General features: G+C 39.8%; 1 protein-coding gene across 1 annotated transcript; it reads left to right on the top strand.

Annotated features, from left to right (window-relative positions):
- The first annotated feature begins 640 nt into the window (after positions 1–640).
- Positions 641–12,350, top strand: LOC118851304 (olfactory receptor 6C2-like). Its single transcript, XM_036760765.1, has 5 exons — positions 641–663; positions 1,431–1,577; positions 4,118–4,187; positions 4,952–5,017; positions 11,418–12,350. Exons 1-5 carry the CDS (start codon positions 641–643, stop codon positions 12,348–12,350), a joined length of 1,239 nt encoding a protein of 412 aa, XP_036616660.1.
- The last annotated feature ends 6,308 nt before the right edge of the window (positions 12,351–18,658 follow it).

The raw sequence follows: 18,658 nt of genomic DNA, 5'->3' as shown, positions 1-18,658 counted from the left end.
CAGCAAAAGATAGCAAACAGGCCCAAAGTTTTTCTATTAACCCCTTCCTGGGATCCTTGTAAATTCTCCTTTTTTTTTTTTTTTTTTTTTTTGCAAATTGCCAAAGCCCTAGAAACCATGTGTATGGGCTAGGCCATCAGGCCCAGGAAAAGAGCTTGTTTGATTACTATAGGTCCTAAATAATGAACTTAGCTTGCTGAGAAGTCACAAGTTTATGTACAATAGATAGAAAGGATTAACTCTTTATTGCTTATTGAAAAGCAACTGTATCTGGGTCTAAGCTGTGATTGGTGAAACTTGCTGTTTAGGGCAAAAGGCACTTGGGACCATAATTTTATTTGATTTTGAATTTGGGTATAGTTGTCTGCATTAAGTCAGTATCTGAGAGAAATGCCACAAGCTACTCAGAGAAAATGTGATCCTGTATTGTTAACAGGTGGAGGTCGGTCTGCATTTGGGGAAAAAGCTGAGGGGACAATCTTAGCCTCAATTTAGGATGGGCTCCTCCTGACTCAGTTTCCCTCTTGTGTTCTTGTGAAAAGTAATATTTCCAATCTGACTATTTCTGAATTTAGCTATGGAAACAAATACTGCACAATTGGAGAACCATAACTATATCCAAGTTTAAACAAAGCCAAGGATGTTTTCATCCTGTCATACTTGGTATGTCACATGTCCCTGTTTTTTTCCTTCTATAGCAAATTTCTGTGATCAGAGCAAGTAGTTAGTAAAAGATATGAACTCTTCTGTGTTATTTTACTGTGCTTTTATCTATAACTAGAGCATGTGCAGAAATTTATGCAAACTGCTTAAGACTCACCTCAAGATGTTCCATTTATTTAAAAAGATTCTAAAAGCAGCAGTATTTTTCTTGTGATCGGTGTTTTACTGTTACCAATGCGAGACACCTTTTTGACTAAGAAACTTAGTGATATCTAGGAATTTTGCAATAACTAGAAATGTTGTTTGATATCTTACTTAAGGACAGTTTACGCCAACTTAGCTTTAATGAATCTCAATTTTAAAGGTTTATTTTTTACTTTAAGGGGAAAATGAAAGCTATCATTTTAAAAGTTTTTAACTTATTTTCTTCACAAAAGTTTAATGTTTATTTCTTAACATCAGGATAAATTTTAAAACTGTTTTAAAAGCGGAAATACTTTTAGAACATATGTTTAAAAAAGTCTTTTATGATTTTTAAAAGGCCTATTCTAAATTAATGTAGTGAGTTTACAGATCTTGCTGTTTTAATCTGCATTTGCAGTCACTCCATGGCCTAAGCAAGAGTTGAAATTGGTGTTTGAGCTAATTCCTCAAGTGTCCCTTTCCCCCAGAATGAGTATAATTGGGGAATAGTAAACAAACTTGTGGACAAGAACATAAATCCATCAACCAGTGGGGCTGGTCATTAACTGTTTTGCTTTGTTTAGGTTGGAATGGTATTCCTCTACAGACAGTTGTGTCAGGGCTCAGTGCACTCCACCTGCAGATGGCACCTCAAACTGGATACCAACCTCTGTCCAAGGCTGTGACCCACCACCCCTGGAACCTGGTGCCAACAAAGTTCCAGACACTGGGTACAGACCCAGCTCTTTGAATGAGGGACCCTGGGAGGCAGGGACAACTCTGCATCTTCTCTCAGCATGAAGCAGTTCCAGGAGCTGAGACCTTCATCCCTTACCCCAAATGATCTTGGGTCCCATCTTTTTAAGGATTAATAATGGGGTGTTGGGGTGCTTGTGCTTGGACCCCCTATGCAAATGCAAAGTGACAATGGTTCACATTTCAAAGGAAAAGAAACAGACTTATATTGCCAGCAGTGCAATATTGAATGGATATGTCATATCCCGTATTATCCAAAGTAGTAGGTCTCATAGAAAGAGTGAATGGGCTCCTAACAAAAACTAAGCCCACAGATAGACCAAAGCCTGCCAAAATTATTTCTGAAAGGAAAAAAAATAATACTGTACTAGTTTGCTATCCTTATTGTGTTTTGGCACCACTGATATCATTAGCCATGTCTGGTGGGCAGATTATCTCCATTTATAACACCTGCCCAACCACTAAGACACCCCTCTTCAATAGTCAGAGTCCCTAATAGTTGTGTTAATGTAACCCAGAATATGCAAAAATTAAACGCTACATTATAATATTGCTTTTCCTCCATTGAAACCATGTGCTCATTGCAAAAAGCTTGGTGGAGCAGGGACATGTTTGGGCATAGTAAATTCTATAGATCTTGAGACCCTTTCCAGCAGACTGCTCAGTGATGGACAGGATGTGTCCCAAGCTTTAATTATTAATGCTCAGTGGCTGCCCACAATGATCCTAACCCATCAACTTACTCTAAATTATCAGAAACAATATTTGACTGTTTTTAATGCCTCAACCCTTGCTACCTTACATGGCTGTACTAATGTTTCCTTGCCATTTAATTCTACCCAATGGTCTATGGAAAATAAGTATATGTTATTACAAAAAGAAAATGCCCAAAGATTGTTACAGACAGGAGACTATGGAATGTTGTATTCAAAGACTATGTATACCTCCAGATCATTGGATAATAAAAACCATAGTATGCTCTAAATGTACTAGCAATTCACATATTGGCACTATTACGAACTTCAAGGTATCCTCTCTTGTTATAATGTGTAACTTCCATGTTATCCCTTTTGTACTACGTAATTACTTTTCTTTCTAAGTGACTGTACTAGTTGTAATCATGGGCCTGTATGTGGGATGGCCATTTGATGGATGGAATCCTGTCCGCTAAACCATTCCTCCAATCTATGTGACCTTACTTTGTATCCCAGTGTGTCTGCATTGTCTTTAACAGCCCCTTTTGCTGGATGTTTAACAGGTGTGTTTTGTCTCCACTGGCAGGATGATGATGTTTTTGCTTTTCTCCAGACCAAGCAGATAATGTAACTCTTTCTTGGGTACCCTAACCTTTGACTTTACCCTCTACTTACTTATCACTGAATCCTCTAACTTCCATATTGAATTACTCTTTGGAGCTTAAGCAACTATTAAAAAATAATCAAAGAGCACTCAATGAACGTAGAATTCCAACTTATATAGTTGCTGGCAAATTACTAGAGGCCTTGCATTTAGTCAAGTCTTCATTGTAGTACTTGCAATTTTTTCTCTGTCATTGTTACCTTTTGAATGAAACAAATGTATAGCAAAATGACCCCGAAAGTTTGCATGGCCTATGCATAAATATGTCATATCTTAAGGCTGAATGAAGGATAAATCATTAGAGAAGATTTTCCATATTACAGTGTAAGCCCAGCACGTATGAGTCAGGGTGTCCTCTGCATGAGCTCCCTGCCCCCTTTAACAAACCTTTGGACTCTCCTTGAGACAAAGAACAGGAAACATTCCTGAAGACATTGCCTTCTAAGAACCTAGCCAGTTCTTAGGAACCAAGAGAGTGACTACCCTCTCTGGCAGGGAACATCCAGGACAGTTAGCAGTAAGTTTTCTTTGTTCAGGACACTACAAAAGTCACCACATGGGACAACCACATTGGAATCTCACCCATGGGGAGGATGCTTCACTTGGGCCTTTTCCTGTTCAGGGCCTCAGGGAAATGCTGAGGTATTACCCAGCCTAAAGGAACCTTGAGTGCAGGCGTTCCTCTGAACGGTGATGCATCTGTGTTGTCTGCGTCTTTGTCTTTGTTGCTGTGTTTGTTAGGAATTGTTGATTGATGTAGTTGTGGGTTCAATTTAGCATTTCCCTGTCTTTCAATAAAAAACTTTATTCTGTTGGGAGTGTGTCTTACTGCCAGCATGAATCTGAATCCGAACCTAACCCAGCTTAATCAAACATCCTCCAGGTTGTCCTGGGCTGGAGACCTGCTTCCCTCTGTTACTTTGTGGTTTTTGTAGCTCTAGAATTTGTTCAGAGCCCTTTTTTACAGGTGTTTGGAGGGATTTAAGGGAGAGCTTAAGTGAGTCCCTGTTTTTCAGCTACCATCTTGGCTCCACCTCAGTACAGGTGATTTTTAGTATTCGAACACACAACTAAAGTTAGAGGTATTAGGAATATCTGTTATACAAGGATCTCTTAAGAAACTTCCAATTGTTTTTTGTGTTTGTTTTTCATTCAGGTTTCACATCATCCTTGAACTTCAGAAATATTCTGAGTATTTATATAAGCCGCTTGGTATTTTGGCCAAGGTTTGTGAATTCATGCTTATGTTCTTTAACACAGTGCATAAGATAGTAAGAAATATAGAGCAGAAGTTCAATTAATTGATTGTGAAACCTTTAAAATCCGTTTTATGTATCCAAGCTATGAGGTTTTTGGTGTCACATCAAGCATTGGTTCCAAAGTGGATCAAACACATAAGAATATATTGTAGAAAACTGTTTACTGTATACCCTTCAAAAGAATAGCCTTATAGACATGGAGCACTGCTTAGTCTTTTTAAATATACCTAGCGATGATTCAGCAGGCACTTGGGAAATTTTAGAATCCTAAGACATCAGAATAAAGTAAAAGTAGTCAGGTTTTCTTTGGACAGTATATTCTCAATATTATTTTTGTTTTAACACATATACCAAAGGGGTCAATTTCTCATTTCAGTTTTTAGATGAAATATTTAGGGAGTAAAAAGTCACTAATTTCCCTATGATCTTTTAGAAAAGTTATAGTTTTGTGAAAATACTGTACCTTTGCCTGATCTAATGTTTGCATTTACTATGTTTTCGTGTATTTAAAATGGTGAACTCAGTTCTGAAATTAAACATTTGCAAATTTCTAAAAAAACAAAAAAAGTAATTAAGTAGGGAGTCCAGTTCCAGGAAGTAGTGGAGGTGCTAGGTAAGGGGAAAGGGGAAAAACAATTAGATGCCAGGGGGAAGCATTAGGAGACAGTTAGGCAACATTTTTATAATTGAGACTTTTATTAAACTAAATCTTTCCTTCTGTTCTTTGAAAGGTTTCAAAGATAAAAAAGAGCAGAGCACATTCAGGAAGTACAGAAGAGAAGAGCCAATGTGTTAAGGTAATAGAGTTACTTTTCAGTCATATCCAGCTCTTCAGGACCCAACGCGCCACACTGTCAGTGGAATTTTCTTGTAGAAGAAAGTGGAATGATTTGCCATTTCCTTCCGGAATGGATCCTTTTGTCAAACAAACAGAGGTTAAGTGACTTGTCCAAGGTCACACAAGAAGATTCTGAGGTTGGATTTGAACTCAATTCTTCTTGATTCCAGGCTTAGCCCTCTATCTACTGAACTATCACTAAGGTGAGAGAGAATCATGCAGAAAAGTTGGTTCACAATCAAAATAACATCTCAACTAGATAGGAGGTAAAAAAGGAGTGTTAGAGTTGAGAGTCTGGAGCTGGCAATGGAGTTGAAATAGCCTTACACTTGTCCGGGGAGGGTAATTTTCTTTGCTCTCAACATAAGTTGGAACCAAGGTGTCAAGGAAATGACTTGAATAGTTGGAGAATCTAACTGGGTGTGGAAAGATGGCTTCTAAGAGATACTTTCTTAAAACGAATGACATTAAGGCAAATGGGCTTGTGTCCTTGGATGTCTTCATCTGGAATGGGTGTGGGGGAAACAGGTGTGTTCCTCCCTAACTGGGGTGCCTCCTCTCTAGGAGATTTTGCTTTCTCCTTACACAATTACTATTTCCCCACATCACCTAGGCCTCTTCTAGAAACATGTTGCACAACTTTGCCCCCCTCCCCTTTCTGGGTCCTATTGACATTGTCCACCTCTCCTAAGTGTTCTTCCCTCCACCACTGTACAATGAGCAAAGCAGTTGATGATTTAACTTTCTATAGGAAGACACTCAACTCCTTTGACAATAGCATCTGTGGAAATACTGTCCTCTGCTCCACCACCACCCTTTCCAATAAGAAATTTGTGTCAGATACCATAATGGTTCTGCTTCCCACGTGGAGCTAGAGGATTGATTTCCTCTAACTGTCCTTGTTAGTCTGGGACTGTCAGGCCACGTCTTGGTGAAGTATTTTTTGAGAGAACATGTAGTCAGAAAGAGTAGAATGGAACTAAGAGATCAGGTCTCCTAGGTATTAAATATGGCACCAATGAGCATGGATGTAGGATAGTACATAGCAGACTCAGTCAGGTGATGGTGGCTTAAGAAAGAGATTCCTAATGGACTTCAGCTTCTTTATCTACATGTCCCTAAAGGATATTGGGATGTGGAGAGAGTGGCTGTTGGGTTCTGATGCTTTCCATTGAGACTTCAAACTCAGCATTTATTGTTTCTCTAAATCCCAGACTCAATTTCTTCGTCCTTCAACATCCCACCCAAATGAAGCATTGCCTTGGTTATAACTGATAAACCCTGGACAGATAGTATGTCTGGGATGCTCTGTTCTGACCTCTGTCACATTAAGAGAAGATAGAACCTCCTCAAGGAGAAGACACCTAGAGCAATGTAAGCGTTCTGTGGTTGGCTGCATCAAATTCTGGTTTTATGACAGAGAAAAGAGACCACATGGGGTATGAAAGTGAAGAGAAGAAATTGGGTTTTTAGACAAGGTGTATGAATGTATGAAATTTCCCACGGAACCAGTTAGTTAAGTCCAAAGACTATACATAGTGCAAATGTAACGCCAAGAATCTTTTCTCCTGTTTAACCATCAGTTCACAGGATAAAAATTGAAAATTAACAATAACCATTAAAATAGTATAGAATTCTATATAAAAGAAATTCAAATTAAAAGAACCCATTAAGGCTCTGAGGTTTGAACTTACAGACCGTATTTAGTGACAAAGGTCAAAAAATGAAGCCACACAATTTGGAAAGGATCTGGAAAACTAAGCACACTAATGTTTGATTGATAGAAGTAAAGACTGGTCAAATGGATCCATAAAATATTTGAAATTTTCTGACAAAAGGGAAGAAAATGCTCATAGTCTGTGAGCCAGCAATCTCACCATTTGCACATATCCAAAGGAGATCAAAGACAGGAAGAGTCATCACATATATTCCAAGGTATTGTGGTACTTTCTGTGGTTGTAACAAAGTGGACATTAGGTGAGCATCTGATTGTTAGGGAATGGCTGAAAACTTTGTGGGATGTGAACAGAAGTGTATTTGGCATACACTGTCATGGATGGTCACTGTATTGGTCTTGCTTAACTTTTTTTTCTAGGTCACCAAGGCATTCAGCGAAGGAAATATATCCGGAAATAAGTATTGTGGGAAAACAAAAGGAATCAACACAACCCTTTTAGACAATTGTATTAGGAGGGCAGAGTTCATAATCTCAAAGAGGATCATAAACATGTCTGAAACGTTCGGAACCGCCGGATATAAGAAACTCTCAAAGTAGAAGGCAGAAGAATCAAAACATATATTTAGGCTCCACAGTAACCAACCCATGAACCAGCAACCCCATTTTGATATATTGATCAAAAGCTTCCAGGCCCAACAAGTACGCCTTGAAAGAGTAACCAGGAGGCTACAGAGAAGCATGATTGCGTAAAGCAAAATCGTGCTTCCCCCTCTATGGTAAAAAGATTACCCACTGGCCTGAAGTCTTTGTTCAGCTTCCTCCCGTAGGTCAGCTCTGCTACTGGCAGCTCCTGCTTCAGCTGTGGCTGTGGCTGTGGCTGTGGCTGTGGCTGTAGCTGTAGCTGTAGCTGTGGCTGTAGCTGTAGCAGCCTCTGGCTCCAACGGGAGCTGCTTTTAACCATCCAGCTTCTGCGGGGGTGTAAGGTACGCCGGGGAAAGCACAGGTTCTTTCAGTCTGCTTAAGCAAGGTGAAGGGGTTGACCGGGAAAGCACAGGTTCTTTCAATCTGCTTAAGCAAGGTGAAGGGGTTGACCGGGAAAGCACAGGTTCTTTCCATCAGCTTAAGCAAGGGAAGCAAGGTGAAGGGGCCGACAAGCTTACTCCAGTCCAACATACAAACAGCATTCAGTTCAGGGGAAAAAGCCAAACTAGTCAAGGGCACTTGTTGACTAAGTGCTAAGGAGCCCATTTTTGGTTGCCAATACACTCCACCCCTTGTTATAGGATACATAATCTAATCAGCCATGTATCCTAGAACATACATTGTGATCCAATTACAAAGGAAACTAAAACATATCATTCATTATAAAGCAAAACATATCATTTGGTGACATTCCTAAATATTGGTTTAGGATTCAAATGTGATCCACCCCTAGGTCCCAGCAAGATAATCTCTTCAATCAATCATCCCCAAAATAATTATTAATAATTCAAATGTCCACCCCTAAATCCTTGTATCCATTACATAGGATCAATAATATCATAATAATAAAACAACATAGCAAAGATAACACAGAATAAGTAAACATAGAACACTATCATCATTCCCACCCCCCCTTGAATGATTGGGGCTCAAAATCTTGGGGTAAGGGGTGAAGGTCTCATTTTCCATAGCTTCTTCATGCTGAAATTGGATGTAGAGATGGCCCTGCCCCAAAAAGTCCCATTCCAGAGGTCAGTTCTTTCAGCGAGCTGGCAGGAATTCCAAGAATGCTATGTGCTTAGGCAGTCACCAGAAAGTGCAGGGTGCTTAAGCCTAAAGGAAACAGAACTAGCAACAACGTTAGCCAAAACAAAGGACAAAAAGAGTAGACAAGTATGGACTATTATTCTTCAAATAAAATCATCTCAAGTTTGGTTGAGATTTCAGTTATGCAAAGATCCAACATCAGAGCCAAACTCAGGTGGGAAATGTTTCTTTTCAAAAGGAACATAATGAGGAAGCCAAGAGGATCCCACCCTAGATAGAGACTAAGATTGTCCTCTCAGCCTTTCCCCAGATGTACAAGGAAACACAATGGGAAAACTAAACTAAGAGGATCCCATCCTAGGTAGAGACTAGGATTGTCCTCCCAGCCTTTCCCCAGATGTACAAGTTTTCATCTGTTAATCACACAAGGTCACCTTCACTCTGAGTGGCTTGTGGGCTTGCAGGAGCAGTTCTTATTTCCCTATTTCTCCTGTTATCAAGTCCTTTATCTCTATACATTCTGTATAATTCATTGGTTGGAATGCCATCTATCATTTCAAAACCTACCCCTGCTCTCAATAGAGCAGTAAACATTTCTGTCCTTGTTACTCTCCTTTGGCGCCAAGTTTGCTGGTTATTCACCCTTCTCTCTCGAGGAGATCTATCCCTTCCCCAGTCACCTAAGTCATGTAACTGTAAAATCTTATTTATCACTGTTGTAAGACGGCTCCCTACTTCTCCAAGTAATAAATTCAAAATTAGTTGTTTATAAGCAGGGGGAGCTGTCCTAATTATTAAATTCCTATGAGGCAGTCCCATTGGATCATTGTAATATTTGTCTGCGGTTCCTATCATAATGGCAGTCTTCATCACCTCCTCCTTTAGTCTCATGATACAATCTCTAAGTGAATACCAGGGTCTGTGCTCAGTGGGCCACATAGAATCAGTAGCATATCTCTTATTGCATCCCACAGTGGCTAACGCCAACAGAGTAGTCCTGCTATCACCATCTCCTTGCTGATGATGTTCCCTAAAAGCTTGTTGAACTAGAGGATCATGGCTGATACCTATGAATCTCATACAGTCTGTCCTATCTACTGATATTCCACTGGCCCCTTGATCACTGAGTCTTACCATCCAAGATATTAATGGTTCTCCTATTCTTTGGCTGAACCTACTCAAAATATCTGTGACCTCTTGCGGTGAGAAATCTTCCTGAATTTCCCTTGTAACTGAATCTTCACCTCGGGTTTCTGTCTTCCTCCTTTGTATGGGTCGAGCCCTTGTCTGATCATTTAACCATCTCCTGTTCTCTGTGTGAGGGACATCCTGAACCCCAGTAGTGTTTTGTGCCTCAGCCCCTAATGTTGTCTCATTTTCCCTCCACTCACTTCCTCTGCCACCATGGCTAGGACGAAGCAGGCAGTCAGGCTCTTTCTGGGCTGGGTTGAAATGCACTCTGGGCTTTTTTGGTCTCCTGTTGCTCTTAGCCACATTAATAGAAAAGTTCTCATTTGAGTCAGTTTGGTCTCCTGCTATCTGAGATTCCCCTTCTTGCTGTGGGGTAGGAGTGCCCCCATGTCTTTCACTTAATCTCAATCTTTCGTATACTAGCCGGTAGGCTGATAACACTGTCCAGCTTTGCCTAGATAGTGATGCCCCTGACTGAATCCCAACTTCTTGTAAACACTTTTCCAAATCCCTAGGATCTCCTCTCCGTAGCCTTGGTTCCCAGTTTTCACAGGGTCCAGCTTTTTTAGCCAATTCTTTTGCTAGGGAGGAATAAAATGGATCCTCCCATCCTGGGATATTCATCTCTTCCTCTGAAATTGTTCTGCTTCTAAATAGAGATCTTATACCTAACGATCCCATCCTCGTCGCCAAATGTATTAGGAGGGCAGAGTTTATAATCTCAAAGCGGATCATAAACATGTCTGAAATGTTCGGAACCGCCGGATATAAGAAACTCTCAAAGTAGAAGGCAGAAGAATCAAAACATATATTAGGCTCCACAGTAACCAACCCATGAACCAGTAACCCCATTTTGATATATTGATCAAAAGCTTCCAGGCCCAATAAGTACGCCTTGAAAGAGTAACCAGGAGGCTACAGAGAAGCATGATTGCGTAAAGCAAAATCATGCTTCCCCCTCTATGGTAAAAAGATTACCCACTGGCCTGAAGTCTTTGTTCAGCTTCCTCCCGTAGGTCAGCTCTGCTACTGGCAGCTCCTGCTTCAGCTGTGGCTGTGGCTGTGGCTGTGGCTGTGGCTGTAGCTGTAGCTGTAGCTGTGGCTGTAGCTGTAGCAGCCTCTGGCTCCAACGGGAGCTGCTTTTAACCATCCAGCTTCTGCGGGGGTGTAAGGTACGCCGGGGAAAGCACAGGTTCTTTCAATCTGCTTAAGCAAGGTGAAGGGGTTGACCGGGAAAGCACAGGTTCTTTCCATCAGCTTAAGCAAGGGAAGCAAGGTGAAGGGGCCGACAAGCTTACTCCAGTCCAACATACAAACAGCATTCAGTTCAGGGGAAAAAGCCAAACTAGTCAAGGGCACTTGTTGACTAAGTGCTAAGGAGCCCATTTTTGGTTGCCAATACAACAATACAAAGTAAAGTTGATTTGGAAGGAATGGTATGAAGGCAAGAAAGTGGGGGGAAAAAGAAAAATTGATTCGGGACAAAAGTCTTTATGAAATGCTATGCTCAATAGCTGATAAACAGCTCAAAGCCATTGAGAATAACATAATGTTGGCATGATTCTTTTAGTCAGTGAAATAAAAAAGGGCCCAAAAATGACTTCTGAGCCCTTATTTTAAGGTGGCTCTTCTCATCTCCAATCCTTCTCTCTCTCTCTCTCTCTCTCTCTCTCTCTCTCTCTCTCTCTCTCTCTCTCTCTCTCTCTCCCCCTCCCTCCTTCCCTCTCTCTCTCTTTTACAGAACCATTGGAAGACAGAGGTCACAAATGAGAAACCCTACAGGGATAAACCGAAGGTTCTGATTTTTATCTTTCTGTCTCTGACCTACATGCTGAGTGTAACTGGGAATTTGACCATCATCACCGTCACTTTGATGGATCCCCATCTTAAAACCCACATGTATTTTTTCCTTAGGAACTATTCCTTCTTAGAATTGTCATTCACACCTGTCTTTATTTCCAGATTTCTGTACAACATGTCATCTGGGGACTATGCTGTGACCTATAATGCATGTTTCACTCAATTATTTTTTGTTGTCCTCCTTGGGGCCTCAGAATTTTTACTCTTGGCTGCCATGTCTTATGACCATTATGTAGCCATCTGCAAACCTCTGCACTATACCACCATCATAAACAACAGAGTCTGTAACCAGCTCCTCCTGTCTTGTTGGCTGTGTGGGTTAATGATCATCCTTCTACCACTTGGTATGGGTCTTGAGCTAGAATTCTGTGACTCCAATATTATTGATCATTTTCTCTGTAATGCAGCACCGTTTCTGGACTTCACATGCTGTGATACACAGGTACTAGAAAGAATGATTTTAGTCTCTGCTGTGTTGACTCTCATCATCACCTTAGTGTTAGTGGTTCTATCTTGTGCCTATATAGTCAGGACTATTCTGAGATTGCCTTCTGCCCAGCAAAGGAAAAAAGCCTTTTCCACTTATTCCTTCCACATGATTGTTGTCTCCATGACTTATGGAACCTGCATCTTCATCTATATCAAAACTTCTGAAAAAGAAGGGGTGGCTTTGAATAAGGTGGTGTCCATACTTGCGACCTCTGTGGCACCAGTATTGAGCCCTTTTATATACACCCTGAGAAATAAACAAGTGATACAAGCTTTTAGAGACACATTCCTAAGGATTATATTGATTTCGAAGCAAAAGAGGTAATGAAACTCAGACGCAATTAGTAAAAGACAACCTTAATAGTTTTGAATTCTTTGTTCTGGGTCCCATGACCAAATTTTATTCACTTACTAATGCCCTCTTACCCACAGACCAAAATCTGAATGTTCCTTTTCTTTCTTCTCTGGAAATAGTCACTGATCGAGGTTTTCCCCTCCCCTCTCCATACTTAAAAGGTTTTCATTTGCTTTCAAGCCCCTCACTCATCACTTCATTTTTATAAAATCGATGGAATTTTTAGGACCAACTCTTTCTAAGACACTTGTAATCAAAGAAGTTTCTGGTCCCCTACTTAATAGCCAATATATATTTTTTAAATACCTATAGAGGTATTTAGAATTTAGAATAGAGGTACTGTGCTAAGCACAATGATACAGATATTAAAAAAAAAGTAAGACAATCTCTGCCCCATAAGAAGTTTAACTTAATTGAGAAGATGACACACAAAAGAAAGCTGAAAAGTGGGAGGAAGAGGAAAAATATGTTGCATGAGGGAATGGTGAGATGTCAGTCAAAGAATACTCAAAGTAGTGTACTAAAGTGAGTAGTCAATTTGGCCTGGTGAAAGCCCAAATACTGAGATCTCCTGCCTGAACACTGAAATTAGGCTGTGTAAATTATCATATGGGGCTTTTGGCTTAAAACCTTAGAAGGTGAAGCCAAAACTATGAAATAAAACGCATTTTCAAGACTGAAATTATGGAGGGTGCCCTGAAATAAGAAATCAGAAACCATTCCCTTCCACCATGTACTAGCATATTTGTTTTTCTCTCAGCAGCTACTTATGGATTATTCTCCCTTCATTAAAAATATCTCCTTCTCCTTGCATAACAGACCAACTAGCATCGTATTTTATAGACCTGTAAGACAAATTATTGGTCATGTGCCCAAAAAGTAAAGCTGATTATGGGCCATAGGAGAACTTTGTTAGTAACTTTCCCAAAAAAAGCCTTTTCCTTTTTAATCTGGCAGCATATAAAGGGGGTGGGAATGCATTTTTTCCTATTACAATTTACTCATTCCTTGACTTCAGTAATAAAGAAAAATGTTATTAATGACCTTTATTCACATGTATTGTTTCCTCTAGGGAGTCTTTTGTATATATTACCAAATACTTCCAAGCCTTTAAATACAACATTGTTTTTTCTTCACTTTAAGATAATTACTTGAGGGGAAGACTGGATAGATTCCTGGCACTATATATACATAATATTTGAAGGCATTACGCTAGCCTACAAAGTGGGCCTGCTACTTTGGTTATCCCATTTAAAAGGGGGGAAATATTTTATGTTTTATTTTTACTTTTCTTTCTATTCCATCTCATTAAATGCCTTTGTTGTGAATTGATTATATCTTTCACCTGACTAATAAAGACAAAATCATAGGTGGGGGCTCATAAGTTATTATGATCTATGCTTCTGAGTGAAGGTACACCTACTGTGTAGCACTTGGAGGTACCTCTCTTACTCACAAACTAGGGCTCAAGACTTGGCTACATGAGGATTAAGGTACACTCTAGGTTTGGAACCACTCAAAACCATAATTCCCTGCCTTCTACCAAAATATTTAGTTTTGTTACTCCAACAGAGAAGACAATTAGTTCAAATCAAAATTATTTGATAAGAAGGCATGTTAATAAAAGTAATAATAAAATATTCCTCACATAAAACTGAGACACAAATAGATACATTAGCCATTGAAAAAGTAGATATATACCTAAAAGAACATATAGGAAGGAAGCATATATGCCCATTGAATATGCATGGATAGATAGGTGACTAGGGCCTCTAATGCTGCAGGACAACTGTCCTTACTTAATGATGTTACTCTACTGTTCTCACTACTCTGTCTCTGCTAGGTTCATCAGTGTTGAATTGGTACAGCACTCTTCATTTTTCTGGCTTATCTAAGACATTGCATTTGGTTATTTACAATTAAAATGTAAGAGAGACTCAAACAGATACAAAATCTTAGTATCATTACAGTGTTTTTCTCCCAGGTTGGGCAAGGGAGTAGTTTTAATTACTCTATCAAAACACAAAAAGAATGAGAGGCTCAGGGTGAAACTGAGAGAGAGGTATAAAGGGAGGAAATTTATGAGGGCAAACAATGATGAGAGTTAGTCATCCTCAGTAACCAAGCGGGACTTCTGGAATATTCTGAGAAAGATATAATATTAACCTAATTGGTTATAGCAGATCAAAAGGTGCTTTTCCATTATTCTGCCCTGAAAAAATAAAATTTTCCATGGAAAGGATGTTTCCCTTAACCATTGGGTTTTCTTTTGGAGAATGGAGGCATGTGGGACGTAATGTCAAGCCCTCTAGAAATAAAATAGTCAGGGCTAGAATCCTGATTCCATACTACCTTTGAAATAGGCATTCCCAGACATGTTGTCTCTACCATATATATTATCTCTGCTGAATTAATGCATTGTCTGCACTGGTTTCACTGATTATGACAAACCCTCCTTCACCAAATGTAGAAGCAATTCCGTATGATTCTCCATGGAATTTGTGATCACCACTGGGCAGTGCTCCATTGTACATGTGGTTATAGGGCTTCTCTCTGATTCCATTTTCTGGTTTCACCTAGATTACTTAGATGCTGGGTTATCATCTCCTTTAAGGGAAAGTTGAGTTTTGCCATGTTTTTTCAGTACACAGGTTGATTTGAATTCATGGTGTTCTTTGGATTTCCTTAGCTCTTTTACGATTTTTTAATTATTCAGTCATTTCAGGCATATCTGACTCTTCGTGGCATCATTTGGCCCTTTCTTGGCAAAGATATGGGTGGTTTGCCATTTCCTTCTCCAGTTAATTTTACAAATGAGGAAACTGAGGCAAACAGGGTTAAATGACTTGCCCAGGGTCACACAGCAAGCAAGTGCCTGAGGCTGCTTTTGAACTCAGGGAGATGAGTCTTCCTGATGCCAGGCCCAGCACTCTATCCACTGCACTGACTAGCTGCCCTTCTAGCAGTCTTTAAAATTTTAAGCCATGCAACAGGAAAAGTCTTTCCTAGAAGAGGGAAAATATTTCATTTTGTACTCTCTTATTTTTTTCTTTTTCTTTTTTTTTTCTTTTTCTAAATGATAAGACAAATAGTCTGTTAGCTCCTCTGAGAAGGGAACTGAACTTAATATTTTGGTGGATCCCTAGCCTTTCCACAGGGTCCTTACACAATCCCACCCACACTCATTGTGTAACCCTGTAATTCTGGATTCCTCCCATAAGGCAAACACACTTTGGGATGGCTGCATAAACATTCTCTTTTCTAGCAGACCTGCCTCATCTGTTAACTCATTGGATTTGCTAGTCAAGGAAGACATTTCTCAGGAAATGGGTGAGTAATCCTCGCATGCATCAGGAAATCCCATTCTCTATCACCATGAATTACCGTTTTGGATCAAGAGAGTAATGTTAGTCTGTTCTTCCATGTCCTTCCACAGGAAACCTCTCAGTGCCCTGATTGTTGTCACCTCTTGGTCTGGACTTATTTATTCTCAGGCTGCCTACAAATACAGTTCAGTGTTTATATGCCTCTGCCTCCAGACAGTCCTTTCCAGGTTGTGGGATGAGAAACTATTCCTGTACAGATTATCCCAGGGCTGGGGAACCTACAGCCTCAAAGCCACATGTGGCCCTCTAGGTCCTTTGACTGAATCCAAACTTTACAGAACAAATCCCATTGATAAAAGGATTTGTTCTGTAAAACTTGGACTCAGGTAAAAGGCCATACCCAAGGACCTAGAAGCATACATATGGCATCAAGGTTGCAGGTTCCCAACCCCTGGTGTATCCCTTTAGATCACAGGGCTACTATGGTACACATTGGTCCGACTTCTGAAGAGGACAAGGAAAAAGAGAATTATAACAATAAAAATAACTATTGGACCTCCAGAGGGAGAGTGAAGAGTGGGGAACACCTCCTATACTTCTTCAATGAGTGGCCTATCTTAGTTCTCAGCTCAGGGATACATGGCCAATTGCAGACATGGGGCCAACCTGTGCCCAAAATGTGACGTCACATTCTCTGATATTTTTCATCCCTATACTAGATCCTTGGGGAAAATAACTGAAAGTTTAGGTTTGGCTCTTACTTCAAATCTCTGAAAGGGCAACCAAAAAGGCAGTCAGTATACTATATGAGTATAGTATACTATATATACTATATGCTCTATAGTATTGTGAATATAAGTATAAGACATATATATATGTATATATGTATAGTATGGGATATAAATATATAAGACATACATATTTATTTCCTCTTTATAAAAGACTCAAGCACTCAGTGATAAAAAAGCTTAAACATGAAACTGACTCCTAGTATACTAATAAACTACTAGTATACACGCCTGGGAGACTGAGACTTAAAAACATAAAAACATAAATCATTTTATAGGACTGTTGAATTTGAGATCCACCTTCCTTTCAGATCTGTAGAATCTAAAAAAAATTCTCTTTATTTATTTTTTTTTTGCAAGCCAGCCCAGTGTTGCTTTGATCTTCTTTAGTCTTGTCCAATAAACAATGTAGTAGGTGTTGGGGATCTTCCCAAACTGAAGCCAGCACTAGCTGAGGACAGAAAGCTAGGGGGTGGGGCCATTCTTTTAAAGTCCTTGAGAAGGGCCTCACCTCCTGACCCAGTGGCCAATCACCTTGGTCCAGGCACCTCTTGCTATGATCAGCAGATCTGGGGTCCAATCAGAGGACTGTTTCTGATCTCACAGGGACCTAGTTATTTATCAGTGATCCAGCAATCATGGCTCCTTGGAAGCAGCTCATTGAATGCTCAATGGAATAAACACAATTCACTACTGAAGTAGTGAACTATGACCTCATGATTCATATTGGCATTTTTGCTTTAAGTGCTTCTCTGAGCTAAAGTTGTAACAAGAGAGTTTGTGTTTTTCAGCTTTGCTCTCAGTCAAGAAATATGCTGATTGCAGTAGGCATCTGCAGCCACTCCAACCTCAGAGACATCAAAATACTGGTCAAAAGGGAGGTGTGGTTCTTATCCAAACATCAGAAAGTGGTGTTTCTTCTCAAGGCAAACTCTGTGCTATTCCTTACCTATGCTACTCCATCTCCCAACTCTGTAACTTGGCATTAGGATTTCCCCACACCTGGAACACAGTGCCCCCCTCACTTCCATCCCTTAGCTTCCCTCAATGCTGCTCAGATACCACCTCCGGCAAGAAGCCTCTTCTGCTCCTATCTCAACTTCCTTAGCCAAGTGTATTTCCTCTTAGATTATCTTCCATCTATTTCACATATATCTCATATGTACAATTATTTACATGTTTTCTCTTCCTTTAAAATATCTTTTAGGACAGAGACAGTATTGTTGTCCTCCTTTGTAAGCCAGCCTTTAGCCTAATTTCTGACATATATTAAATGCTAGTTCACTAATTAACTTCCTAAACCATTCATCAATTAGTACATTGCATACTATATAAATCGATATATATATATATATATGTAATTGTATATGTATATATTTATGTATATATGTGTGTATATGTATATATGCATGTATGTGTTTGTATATGTATATATATATATATATATATACATATACATATATACTAGAGAGAGAGAGAGAGAGAGAGAGAGAGAGAGAGAGAGAGCATACTCAGGTTTTTTTAAACTGAAAGAGGTGGAGGATCAAATAATTTCAGAAGCCACTATCTTAGACAGTGTAGAAAGGAGCAATGAGATGTCACTCTTCCTCCATCACCTGACTCACTGCTGTGTACTAAGCCTGTGCCTGATGCTATTGCTGCTTCTTCCATTCCCAATGGGTACTGGCCCCACAGTGACCTGTTTCATATCTTTTGCCTAAGTTGATTACAATAGAGATTCATTAGTGATTTTTGTACTTGATTTCCCCAAGGGTCCTTTTGTTTGCGAATTCAATTGGTCCCCATACACCTGTGGAACACCGGACAGATGCAACTAATATCCTCTGCCATTAGTGTACAGTTTGGAGAGAAACCTTTCTCCTTGCCCAGACAGATCAAATCAAGGGACCCAAAGAAAGCCAGGACCTGAGAGGCCCTTCTCTTTCCAATGGTTCTGTCTTTCAGCAACATACAGCACCTCAAAATATTTCCTGCTTTTAAAGTAGGACAGGATCTCTGATGCAGCATCATTTTAGAGTTGGTAATGAGAGAGATGACTTGTATATTCCAGAAGATGGGAACCTAGGAGAACTCCATCCTTCCTGTCAGGCCATACTCATGGGACTGTGAGACAATGTGGCCAGAAGTAGATCACATGATTTTC

The sequence above is a fragment of the Trichosurus vulpecula genome, chromosome 5, assembly GCF_011100635.1.
Source record: "Trichosurus vulpecula isolate mTriVul1 chromosome 5, mTriVul1.pri, whole genome shotgun sequence".
NCBI lineage: Eukaryota > Metazoa > Chordata > Mammalia > Diprotodontia > Phalangeridae > Trichosurus > Trichosurus vulpecula.
Note: the sequence above shows the minus strand (reverse complement) of the source record. Positions and strands in the feature narration are given on the sequence as shown.

Coding starts and splice junctions, on each gene's coding strand:
- LOC118851304 (XM_036760765.1), top strand. CDS start 641: ATGTTTTCATCCTGTCATACTTG. Junction 1,578..4,117: donor AACAAAGTTCCAGACACTGG/GTACAGACCCAG, acceptor TTTTTCATTCAG/GTTTCACATCATCCTTGAAC. Junction 4,188..4,951: donor CGCTTGGTATTTTGGCCAAG/GTTTGTGAATTC, acceptor GTTCTTTGAAAG/GTTTCAAAGATAAAAAAGAG.